At 40.9% G+C, this 13,510-nt stretch overlaps 1 protein-coding gene across 1 annotated transcript in view; it reads right to left on the bottom strand.

The window, feature by feature from the left end:
- MAPKAP1 (mitogen-activated protein kinase associated protein 1) overlaps nt 1-4,378 on the bottom strand; it is a 40,139-nt gene extending 35,761 nt beyond the window's left edge. The window contains exon 1 of the mRNA XM_010078324.1: nt 4,056-4,378. Within this exon, the coding sequence (XP_010076626.1) occupies nt 4,056-4,314 (259 nt within the window). The 5' untranslated portion in view covers nt 4,315-4,378. The remainder of the gene's footprint in view (nt 1-4,055) is intronic.
- Nucleotides 4,379-13,510: the final 9,132 nt, after the last annotated feature.

Genomic DNA, 13,510 nt, shown 5'->3' with positions numbered 1-13,510 from the left:
GAAAAAAGTCATAAAATTTTAAAGGTGGCACCCCTGAAAAGCAAATACCAACAAAAACATGAAAATGTTCTTGATTTATAATTGAAATTAGAGGATATAAAACATTAATAGAGATCATAAAGATAGTATTAACATGGAAGAGAATAATAAAATGTGAAAACTTCTGTGATTAATATGACATTTCATTATATAAATCATTAATAACGGTCTTAAAGGAATTTTAATGCACAAATGAACTGAAGTGAATATTACATTACAGGAATAAAATTACTGTTATGAATTACTCTACCCGTTTCAAAAATTAAAGATAAATGAACTCAGACTAGACTATTAAAGTTTTAAATATAAAATCCTTTATCTAAAAATCATGAAAATTATAAAATGTCAAAGCTATATAAATTAGCATAGCTTTTTCTTCAGTGTGCTGAAACAGTTTATAGGTAGTAAAATAAATGATTTGTATCTTCACAACATTAGTCAAATCTTAAAATGAATATAATATTTCTTTACATATATTTTGACTCCATCTTCAAAATACAGTTTGAAAAAAAGCCTCAAACAGTTATAATTAATACCAAAGAACTTACAGGCCAGGGTACCAGACAATACCTTAAATTATCTTTTTGTTAACAGCCAGATATCTCTCAGGAGACGGTCACCTAAACCTGGTGGAACCCACCCAAGGAAACCATCACAAGAAATAGCTGATGTTATGCGGGGTCCCTCAAAAGAAGAAAGCGGATTAGACTGGAAAGTAGGACTGATAATGTTGATCACTGCAGGAAACAATTTGCTGGATATATTAGAAATGTTGATGTATTGAGATAATCCATTAACTAAAATGGGTTTGTAGAAGAGATTCTAAAATGCTAAATTACTCTGACAATTTTTAGATACAATTTGGGTTCCCTGAGCCATTTCACCAATTAAAAAAGGTTAATAAATATTTTCTACCCCTCCTATTATTACACTTTAACACCCAGTCTTTGAACTGAATTGTGGACACAGAAGTGTTTTGTTGCCCCCATAAAAACTCTCAGCCTGGGAACTGATGAAAAAAATAATACTTTGAGGTGTAAGAGCTGTAACGAGCAGTTTAAGGTACAAACACAAACAGTGACTTTGATGCCCGTTTCCCATTTAAGTCAACACGAGGTTTGTGCCTAAATACCTCTATGTATCTTACTCTTACCAAAATAAGAGAAGAAGTATCCCTGCTTATAAGTTTAAATAATGGGTAAAACCCTATTGCCGTGTAGATATTTTATTCTGAAAGAAAAAACTTCTTTTTTTTCCGCAATTACTGTCCAGAGTGTAGCTCAAAATTACCTTCCAAAACCCCTTCTCCCAAATGGGCCATCACAAAGTATCTGTTAGACTAATAGGTAAACAGTGGATAGAGGAAAAAACGCAGAGCAGAAATAAGAATAATGCATGTTTTTATCGTATTTGACATTTTTACCCCTTGTCAAAACAAACGTCCTACAGCGCGGTCACCATCTTCACCAGCTCCATCCTGCTCCATCTGCAGCTGATCACACATGACCATTTGCTGTGGGGCTGTGCTACAGCAACTCCAAATTAGATGGAATTATCAGCACCTATTAGCAATCTGAATTATTTAAGGTTCATTCCCATAAGAAGCATGTTAGTTTGAAAGCCTTCTGTGCGAAAAATGTCACTGACCAGATGCAGTTCTTCTTCCCTTAACTAGTGGCAGCTAGATGAGCCTTTGTTTCCAGTCATGTGCACTGGGGGAATCTGCTGCTTTCCCACATACCCAACACAAACCTGTCTCCACTTTACTTTTTTTTTTTTACCCCTCTGGCTATGGCAGAAAGAAGGCAGCGAGGAGATGGAGCCCAGAGCCAAAGACCACCCCTGACCCATCCTGCTCCTGCAGGAAAGGAGGAAGAATTCAGCGGCAGCCACCCTGCGCTCTCCCCAGACATGATGGGCAACACCCCAACATGTCCCACCCACTGCACACCCCCTTCACGACCAAGGGGATAACTTTGATATTAGAATCCACATAAAATTTATTTCCAGATTTGCATACCCACATGAGAACTACCTGACAACCAACACTTCTGTAGTCTCTGCAGAGATGTATTGAGTCTTCTAGAGTAACACATTTTTTCTACAACTTATGAAAAAGAGACTACCCTGGTAAAGTATTTTACAGTAAAACAGCTTTGCAAAAGATAATAAAAAGGTATATTCCATCCAAAAACCATGGTTAAAGAGAGTATATAATTTTATTTAGCAGGGTATAAACCCAAGGAGAGTAAAGAAGAGCTTGCATGGTAAAAGTCTGCCGCTATTACCTGTTGACACACAAAATTACACCGTATTCTCTTTCCAAACCTAAAAACCATTACCTGCTTTTCAAAGAACAAATGTTCCTGCTCTTGCTAAATCTACTCAGGTAGTTACAGATTACATAAAAAAATGTCCTTACATTTGCCCATTTTAGGAGCAAAAATTGCAAATTTCACAGTTAATGAGTTTCTGAACTTACAAGGTGTATGAACACTGATCTGGGTATGTAGATATGTTTTCTTGCATCAAGAACTTAGATAAGTACTTGTGTAATGCAAAAGCATTCATATTAAAATAGTTAACCATCTACTTAATTTATTCTTCTTCCTGTATTTTTGAAAAAGGTTCAGTACTGATCAGCTTGCACTCTTTGTAGGCTTTTTTCCACCCCGCTCTGTTGCAAATCATAGCCTGATGACCTCAATAATCGCATTAGGTTCCTGGTGGCACAATGGAACATAAAAGACATGCCAGATGAAAAGAGACACAAAACTGGCTCCCCAATGGACTGAACGTCCTAACCATTATCTTAGAATATGCCACCAACTGGAATCTGAAGCGGTTTCAATCCATAATTTAAATGGAGATTATTTTATCAGTCTACTAATTTGGTAAAATAATCCTTCAGAATTATTTTTGGAGCAATTCCACTAAACTTTAAACTTTGTCTCTCCTTCCTCATAAACTATACCATCAACTGGACTAAACAAGACCTCATGGCCAACGCTAGGCTGTCTGGCACACTAACCTTTCAACTATGCCTTGCACTCAGCTGCAGCTATATATTCAGCTTATTTCCAAATCTAACTCTCCGTTACAAGAGATCAGTGCCCCATCTTTTCTGTAACTTTTGATAACTTCTTATTTTCAGAAGGTACTTCAGACATTCAACACCACAAAACATTTTACTTGTTAGGTAGAGCACAGATGTTTTTTCTGCGCTCTAGGTGGTGTTATAATACCTTCAGAAATAATTTGAAAAAAAATATATACTGTAACAGAAAAAAAAAAAAAGAGATCAGTACTGACCACCCTGCTCCAAACCTTTTCATATATATTTCATATCACAGAACTTTTGTTCATAGCATTCTTCGGGTATAAGTAGAAATCTGAATATCCTTCTGATGAAACCACAAATGGGACAGCTTTCTTCCAGTCAGGACAGAGTGAGCATATTTTGAAAAGGTGTACACCCTTAAACTTCCTAATTTGGTAACTTAAATCCTAGCTCAAGGTTCTTCTCAGAAATAAAACTTCAGAAGACAAAATACAGACAAATCATTCACTTCACTGGCTCACATCAAACTCCATTCCTCTCTTTTATAACAAACAGATTTGATGCCTCACTAGGTAGATTTTTCTCAGAAAATAACTATTCTGTTCAAAAGTTAACACCCCTCCAGACATTAACAATAGAAATATCAAAGACTCTTCATGTACTTTGGATTTAGACATGATGTCTTTACAATTTAGGTTTTTTTTTTATATATAAAACTGACTGCCTCAATGTTCCTCTGTACATGAATTAGTAAAACAGCAATTAAAACACAGTTGACAGCATGGTAAAGTAACAGAATCATTATATGTCCTTTTATAAAAAGGGTCTTGACATTAAAAAAAGGAAAAGTTTGACAGATACCTAGCTAGTCATGCTCTGACTTGTCCATGCAAGCCAGACTAATAGAAACTGAATGTAAAAGGCTAATGCAATCTTTGCCACAAATATCACTTACCTGTGTTTGATCGTCTTCTGATTCCAAAGTCCCAGCTTGAGGTAATATCTACTGATTGGGAATACACATAGCCCTGAGTCTCACCATTGCTTCCCTGGGTTTCTGAACCACTGTCCCCATATGCTGACGAGGGATTAAACTTCTCCAGGTCGACATCGTGATCTATCAGGACCATCTCACACATCCCAGTGTCATCACTGGTCACGTGTGACTGCCGAATATGAGCAAGAATAATTGTTGGGTTGTCCAGGAAAGCCATGCTGTCCACAAGTCCACCACGTCGCTATACTATCTTCTCTCCATCTTGCTCCATGGACTTGTGTACCTAAAAATAAAATGTACGAAGTATTTTAGAAAAAATTTAAAAATCCCTGCTTCAAGAAGGTTTACACCTTGGATGCATAAAACCTGACTCAGTTTTGTACAGTAAATAATTTTAACTCTGCTCCAGTTTACTTAAGTTACACTGCTCACTGAGATCCACTGAAAGAACCGTGGCTTTGAGGGACAGCTTGAACCCTGAACATCAAGACAAGAGGAAAAGCATACACCTCCTGACAGGTCCTATTACTCTGCAACAAATGCTGTTGTAAGGCAAAATATTCTATGTACTGCACACAGAAGGATGGAGAGAAAATACACAAAAGAAACATCTGTCTATTCAAATTATTAAATTTACAAAACCAGACAGGGTTTTTGAATTTATTTTCACCCATCACAACAGTATGTTACCAACTCTTCGGTTTCTTTATTATAGACCCTCTTCAGATATTGTATTTCCAGGAAAAACTTTGAACGTGAAGAGATTGGTATCTCAGGGCAGAATACTGAACATCTGCTGCTGCGTGGTGCTTCATACAGGGCAACTGCTGTAATCCAGCACAAGCTCCATGATCATACAGCACACACCTGCATTCCTGAGCACTTTATCAACAGTAATGGCCACTTACCTAAACCAGCTCACTCAGCAAACTCAGCTCCTTACAAAAGAAAGTAGAGGGGGGGAAAAAAATAAAAAAGGAAAAAAGCCCCCAACAAGCCTCAAAACCCAAACCACGCTCAAACGGTTATCCTGTTTTACTGTAGGAGTGGATTTACAGTGAGTGTAATTCCAGCCTGGGCTGCCTCCGCAAGGGGCAGCTCCACACTCCTGCCCGGCCCCAGTCGGATCCTCCACCACCTCCCAAAGGCTGGCAGCGGCACTTGTGTGCCTCTGAGGCGGGCTGGAACAAAAAAATGACCTGCTGGAAATAACCCAAAAGGAAAAAAACCACTTAATTTCCAGGCTGATCAGTCCGCCAGCGACCAGCTGCCAGAGCCCGGTACAACACAAGACAGGCAGCGGGAGCAGCGGCGCAGAGCCCAGGCTCCCCTCCCGCAGCGGTGCCCGCGGCTGGCGCAGAGCGACGGCCAAACCTGTGCCCCAGGAACAGGGGGGCTGGGGGGGTTTCAGTCTAAGTTCACAGAGAGATGTAAGACCACAGGTAAATTCCAGAAGATCAAAATCCCCACTGCTTGTCTAATCATTTGTGTATCTGAGAAAAAACTCAACATCTTCATATTTTTATTTAATATTTTGACCATAGAAACAACACAAACCCCTATGTTGCTGTTTGCAAAACTTCTGTCAGCAAGAGGAAAATACCGAAGGAAAGAAACAATTTTAAATCGCACAAAGCACTATCCCATGAAAATCTGGTAAAGGCAGCTGGCCTTTTCCTGGCAGATTTTAACAGAAGAAAGCGCAAGACAGCATCAGCCAGGCTTGTTCCAGGAGCAGCAACACATTTCATCATTTCCCCCCCACACTTCCAAGGGGAGAGGTGTATCAACATAGAGAGCCCCAGGAAGCAGCTTCTGCATTTAAATAGTTGGAATCAAAAGTAATACTTTAGTTGGACACTCATCTAATCATGACGAAACCAAAATTCTGAAGGTGTACTGTAAATTGCAAACCCACCATCCCTACCAGTATCCTCCGTACCAAACATCAGAATCTGCTAATTAGAACAGTCAATAAATAGAGATTTGCATCCTTTACAATTTTATGGGGGTTTTTTTCCTCCCTTGGCCATAAATATTGCTTTTTTTTTTTTTCCTGAAACAGTGTCCTTTCTGCTTTAAAAAAATACAGACAAATTAAAAAGTATTCTATTAAACAGCAGACCCAGCAGCAAGAAGGAATTCAATAAAAGAATGGCAGAGAAATAAAACTGACATGCTGCTTGTTATTAATACACTACTCCTCCCATACATTTTAATAAACTATGCTATCAGCTAAACACACTCCCCCGTGGAGATACCCAAGCCCCAGTTGGCCATGGCCCCGAGCTGGACGCTGGCCCCCATCCCCAGCAGTCCTGCCAGCCTTGGCAGCGCTGGGACTCCAGCTCCATTTTTTATTTTCTGACTCTCTCCGTCACAGAAAGCAGGCCTGCTCTCCCAGCCTCCTGGCTGCAACGTGCCCCTTCAAGGCCCTGGAGCCCTGAGGGTGCAGCTGGTACGGTGAGACCTGCAGAGCACAGACACAGCCAAGCACAACCTAGGACATTCTAAAAGTGTGCTAAGAATGTTCTTTAGATGTAGTTATCTACACACCGCTCATTAGAAAAGGCCGAGCTCACCTGCAAGCAGGAAGAACTTGTTTAAATAAGCAGCTGCCTCAGGCTTCTGAAAGGTCTGCAAACTCCCGATCAAAAATTACTGCTGCCCCATCAATGTGTCATATAAACGCTGGCATGTTAATTGTGTATTTATAAGATTGTTAATGGTTAGTTAATTTACCTCCCACACTATTATTGTACTTGAAATGATTTAATGTCTGCTAAGGGAGTTAACAACATGTAACAGCAGATGTGAGAATTTTACCTTTATACTCTGCACCCCGACTTCCCGCTATTAACAGTCCGTGTGCTAAATCACCCAAGCTTCTTTACAATTTTACATACGCAATCAAGTTTCCCATAAACATGAGCAGTGAAAAATTGCCAGAAATTCTATTTCAAACTCTGAGGTCTAACACAAACCTGTATTTTCTTCCTCCTCTTCAGAATTTTCAAACGGATATATTAAAATGAAATTCTCAATAAATTAACATTAACTGGAAATTCTATGAACAGTTAACACCCCTCAAAAAAAAAAAAATCAGGAAAAAAGTTCAGACCCCAAAATTCAGATCAGACTTTCATGCCATATCCGAGTAGTTGCTCTCTACACAATTCTGACCAGCTCCTCGCTTTGATAAAGGCAAAACACAATCAGAAGGCCTGGTCTGAGGAACACCTCCAATGAAGTAACAGTTCAATTTTGCAAATCTTTCCATTAATAATTTTAAGCCACCACGTCATCAGTTTCAGAAAAATTACAGATACAAGATCGATGTCTCGATCCACTGAGATTTGCCATCACACCACCTCTTCTGCACTCCTTGTATCCACATGATGATCACGTCCACATGGAGTAGTGGAATTTAACGGAATTCAGGGACTTTCTGAACACCAGCAACTTCTATACTCTTCAGTTATAGACAAAAACTAAAGGCTCTTTTAGTATCTGCACTATATAAATATTATTCATTATTCTACTATTAAATACTTTGCAGACAGCTGTCAAGCATAATCTCCGTGAACTCTAAAAATGACGAGAGCAACGTGAAACCCATGCGATCGTAACAGCATTTACAGGTGACATGACACACAGGTCATGCTGCGATGATACCACCCATCGGCAAACACCTTCCACGATTCATCACGCGGGTGGACAGAGCTCAACCAGCCCTTCCCTTTCTTCTTGACCTTTCTTATTCACCTGTCTCACCTTCTGCGTGTTATCTGACCAACACCCCGACACGAACGCCCCCTCACCTTCCCCTGGGTCTCATCGCCGTGTTACTGGAGTGCCCCAAAGACCACAGGGAGCACAGGAGAACATCCTCGGAGGTGAAAAACTGCACCACCAAGAGGCTGAACGGCTTTCCATGTTTCACAGGAACTTTGTCGCAAAATCAGACAGCTGGATGTCAGTCCACTGATTTCATCAGAAGTATTCCTCCTCCAGTCCCCCACTGCTCTGTTTGTGGCACCCCCAGCCTTGCACAGCGAGCCCGTTGTGCAGACCAACCTCACTCACGACAGGCACACAGCAAGCGACACAGAACGCTCCGACAGAATACTCAGCTCCCAGCGGGTGACGCAAAGGTCTGAAGAGAGGGATGTAGTTACACAGGGTGTACCGGACACACACAGGTGAACACACCTGAATTTGGGGAGGCAGCTTCATCATCACAACATACTATGTCTTCTTATGACCCTCCCGCTTGCACGATACACTGTATTCACTGAAACAAAATGAAGATTTTCTCACTTTCGTCTTTCCCCACCAAAAACTCCTCAAGGAAGCAATAAACAATTAAAGCCCCGTTCAAGGTAAACAAAAACTTTCCAAACCAAGATGCAACTTCTGGAAGGTAAAACAAGTACTAACAACCGCAAAATACAGCAGGCTGGAAGAATTACGTAACATTACAGGTCATCTTATCGCCCAAGGGCTTCCACAGGCACTGGAATTGAACACCTCTCCAGCTGTAGCTCTTTGAAGTGATATTAAACACTAATGAAAAAATAGGCAGATTAGAATTAAAAACAATTGATTTTTTCAGCCCACATTATACAAGCTGCAATAGGACAGTGCGAACATACTTCAAAATTTATGATTCAGGTTATATGAAATAATTTCACAGTTAACTTCTGCCTGCAATTGCAACAGAAATGGTTCTGGTTATCTACATCCGCAGCAGCACAAATAATCAAAACCCTCGAACGCCAGACAGGCTCCTGCGTGTGCAGGATAAAGGAAAGTGAACCGCAATATATGAAAATTCAAGTTTGTGTTCCAACAAAAGCTCAAGTGTATTTAAGAATGAATACTTATCTAGAGAAGCTGTCACTCATGCTTTGGGTCCTATCATTAAAAAGCAAATAATCATTTAAAGTCACTTAAAGAGGTGCTCTTTCACCAGTGACACTGGAATTGGAAAGTTATGATGAAAAAACACTACCGTACACACAACTGCCAACAAATTATTTGTTAGGTTTCAAACCTGTGACTCAATCTGGCATTAGCTATATTTCTCTGTTTATGAACTGCTTGGAATTTGGCTGTATTTTTGTTGTCATACTCATCAGGATGCAAATTATACCAACTCTGATATTTTAATTATTGAGCTTTAGGGAAGGAGGGAGAGAATATTGGCATATGTATGGTAACTGTATACTCTCCTCTGTTTGCTTCCTGACCGTGTCAATTCTCCATTAAACTGCAAACAAGGTGATTCTCACTACCCTGAGCTATCTTGCATCAAGATTTTAAGCAAATAAATAAGTATAAAAAAAAAAGCAGAGATGATAAACTAGGGCAGACAAATCTGTACCTAGGCTGCTGCCTGCAAAGAGCATTCTATCAATATAGTGAAATGCTAATCTCCTAATTAACAACCTAATTAGGTAATTATGGCTTTGCAGAGGGATGCCTAAATGAAATATGACAACATGGTCACCTCTTTATATGGCACCTGTGGGCCTTTTCAGCTGTCACCGCAGAGAGTGCAATATCAATTTGAACAGATGACAAAGTGTTGTCATTTTTCATTCTAATATTGCACTGAACGGTTTGGATAGAAGCAGTTCAGAAACACGGCATCTTGCCTGGTTTTTGCCTAATCTAAACATGTGCAAACACTTTGCTTAATTTTTAATGTCTCTGATTACGCTTATTTTTTCATCCTGGCTAGCGAGCAGTACCTAACACACACACACTGCATCCGCAACGGCGCGTTGTGCTGACCCACCACTCCGGGGTCCCTCATTGCACAGCGTGTGTTCAGGAGAACGTACCACCCAGAAAAAATACGAGTATTTGAGTTCATTTTTACAGGCTTAACTGCAGATTTTAAAATAACAAAACAAAAACAAGGTACCTTTTATATAACACATTAAAATTTCCTTTTTTTTTTTTTTTCCTGATGAACACTCTTCCAGAGATGGGGAACAGCAGTTGCTGCCCGCGAGTGGGCGATGCTGACGGTACTTTTGCTTGCACAGAAAGCTGGAAAGGAATGCTTCCAACAATGGCACAGCACTTTTGCATGGAACCATGATTTTTCACTCATATAAAACACCTTAAAGACAATTTGTTAAGCTTCAACATTCCTAAGATGAACAAATAAAATACCTACTTGCAAAGAGCAGGATAAAAGCAGGGGCTCGGACCCCTCAAATATCAGACCAGAACTTCTATTTTGGCTCTTCTCATTGTGGTATTCAAGAGCCTAACCCCCCACAAATCTTATAAACACCTACAGAAACTTCAGTCTTAAAAAAAGAAAACAGAACAGAAAGCTTCAACAATTCACCATTTTTGCCTGTATAATATCAGAGAGATGCCACACCGTTTGGGTTCCCTGAGCCGGGCCCCCAGCTGTGTCCGCACGCAGGCAGAGGTACGGCATTATCCACCCTCTGCCTGGATTTCACTTGTCCAGCTGCTGGACTGAAAGGTGTTTTAACCCCTGGAGGTCCACAGCCCTACAGAGCCTGCCCTGGGTGGACCTGGCACAAAGCCTGGAGACTTGCCGCAGCCACAGCCAGACCAGAGGATCTCCAGAACAGAAGCAAAGGTCCCACAGACATGCTCGCTGGTCCGCAGCGCCGACGTGCAGCTGGTTCATCCCACCTACGTTTCTTGAAGCTGATTCATTAGCCTGCTCTCAAACGTGAGCACTGATATGCAGCTGTACCATCAAACTTTCAACTGAAGGTAACATCACCCTCCCAAGTATCTGACACAGTTTCAAAATTATATTTGCAATTTCCTGTCCTATCATAAAAAACAAATGTCAGACATCACCAGCAGTATGTACTGATCTTTGCTGGATAACATATTTTTGCAGTTTAGTCTAAACTGGAATATTTTAGTGGTTTTCAAACATAAAATAACCCTTTCTTCCTGTAATGGTTTTCCATGTATAGCTTTTCAACACGATATCATGTTTCAGTCCTAGAAAAAAAGATTATCATGACATAACCTGAAAACTATTTTATATTAAGAGTTCATTTTGTATACATCAACTGTAAGAGTATACTCATAAATGTAGATCCTAAACCTACATGTAAATCTAAACGCAGACTGTAAATCTAGCCATGAACAAAGCTCACTGCAATGCACACACTTAGTGGTAAATGGGAAATGAAAGGGATACAGAAGAAGAGCAGACTACTAGAATTTAAATCTTGAAATTCTTTTGTTCCCAATACCAATTTTTTTTTTTAAATTTTAAAATAATAATTCCTGGCAACTTTCCTTTACACTCCTAGTTTAGTTTACCAACACTGTCTCTAATTCCTGTCTACACTTGTTCTCATTCCAGCTAATAACAGGTCAGTGTTTATTTTCTTCTTTCATATATTCTGCAGCATTTATTTATTCAACAGAAGCATACACCAAAACAAATAGTTTGGCATTTGACGTGTTTTTCAGCTTATTGCCATTCTACTTCTGATTGTATTAAAAGATTTTTATTGCACAGAATTATGATCATAATCTCATTTTCTCCTAATATAACAGGGTGCAAGCTGCTTCAGACTTCAAAAGTGTCCATGGGGATAACACCTACTTCAGAAACCCCTGAAACTTCAAGCCTCTTTGAGATTATGTCAAATGGAACTGAACAGATTCGCATTTGTTCAGCAATAAATGAATCCCCCTTTCCTCTGGCTTTTACTTTTTGTCTTGACAAATTTTCGGTCTGTCTCCTTCAAGAGCACACAAAACACACTCAAGGAGCTTGTTTTGCTTCCAGAATAACTCCTTAGATACAACACTTCTCAAGCAATAAGGAAACAAGGTAGGGATTACCCTCGTGCTGTCTTGTATAAGCAACTGAGCTTACAATGACTAGCTGAATACCACAGTTTAATGAAGCTTCTCAGCAGAGGCACATACACAATTAATGTTAAAACGCATCCTGGGGTACTGTCTAACCGAAAAGTCCTCCCTTCGACAGTTCTGACAAACGCAGAACTGCTGCTAGCAGACCCCAAGGCATAAACCCACTGCCAGGCACACCTCAGACACCCGGGAGCATCGCACCCACCACCCACCACCGCCACACAAATCCACGCTGTGGTCTGCACCACTGACACCCCTGCAAGAGTGTTCTGTGTGCCACCAGGACCAGCGCTGCTACGCTTCTGCTTCCACACCCCAACATCCCAAAGCTCACAGACTCTTCCTTCCCAGGGTAAGAACGGAAGAAAGCCCGAGCTCTCCTTCCCTGTTCCTCAGCACGTCCAAAGCCAAGTGTCACACAGAGCTGCCACACGGGCGATCGGCTGGTCCTACGCGGGGCTGCACTGGTCTTGGGCTGTGCGACTTGCATCCTGTTTATCTGCTGTCCCATTTGTTAAAACAACTGACCTTTCCATATGGGGGCTTATTTCCCATATTTGCAACTTAGGAAGGTTGGGAAAATTCGTGCTACAGAACGTACAACACGCAGCTCATCCTGCCACGCTGCTTCACCTGCTGAGGCCTTTGCTGATCAAAAGGGAAACCCACACAAGAACTCAGCTGTTGGACACGTGTTATTTGTTGCAGCTGGGTGAAACAGTTAAACCAACAAACAGATTATGAAAGGCTGTAATAAGAAATACCTGAAACATGACTGAGAAAGAAAAGTACTAAATTGGTTCTAATTCACCACTTCAGTACAAGTCTGTACGTAGACAATTTTCTCCATATTTTTTAATCTAATGCCCAAAAGTGTCAGTGAGGTTTGCTCTGAATTTGAAAAAATAACCAAGAGAGTTTAATTCCCAACCTTGCATCTGCCTGATAACCTTCTGAAACTGAAAATCATGTAGCACATACTTGGAAAATCCAGGCTTGGCTCTAGCATTTCTCACGTAGGTGATCACTAAACTTCCACTAACAGTGAAATCAGCTCTCATTGTATCTCCTGGAAACCACTGCTCACCCCCTTGCCGATACTCCTGCAGTGAGAATGCTGGTTCCCATCACCACTTGTCATGCATGAGAAAAAACGAGAACACAATCCAGCCTGTGATCAGGCGTGGAGCATGTCCAGTGCCGCCCCTGGTGTTCCCTTACCCCCCTGCTTTACCACACACCCCCAGCTGTAAGATTTTAGCCACACATTCCAGTGCCTACCTTTCATAGAATCACAGAATGGTTTGGGTTGGAAGGAACCTTAAAAATCATCCAGTGCCACCCCCTGCCATGGGCAAGGACCCCTCCCACTAGCCCAGGTTGCCCAAAGCCTCATCCAGCCTGGCCTTGAACCCCTCCAGGGATGGGGCATCCACAGCTTCTCTGGACAACCTGGGCCACCTCCTCACCCCCCACACATGAAAACATTTCTTCCTAATGTCTAGTCCAAA

This window comes from Pterocles gutturalis, unplaced genomic scaffold (assembly GCF_000699245.1).
Source record: "Pterocles gutturalis isolate BGI_N339 unplaced genomic scaffold, ASM69924v1 scaffold45863, whole genome shotgun sequence".
In the NCBI taxonomy this organism is placed as follows: domain Eukaryota; kingdom Metazoa; phylum Chordata; class Aves; order Pterocliformes; family Pteroclidae; genus Pterocles; species Pterocles gutturalis.
This window is presented reverse-complemented; position numbering and strand designations above follow the sequence as displayed.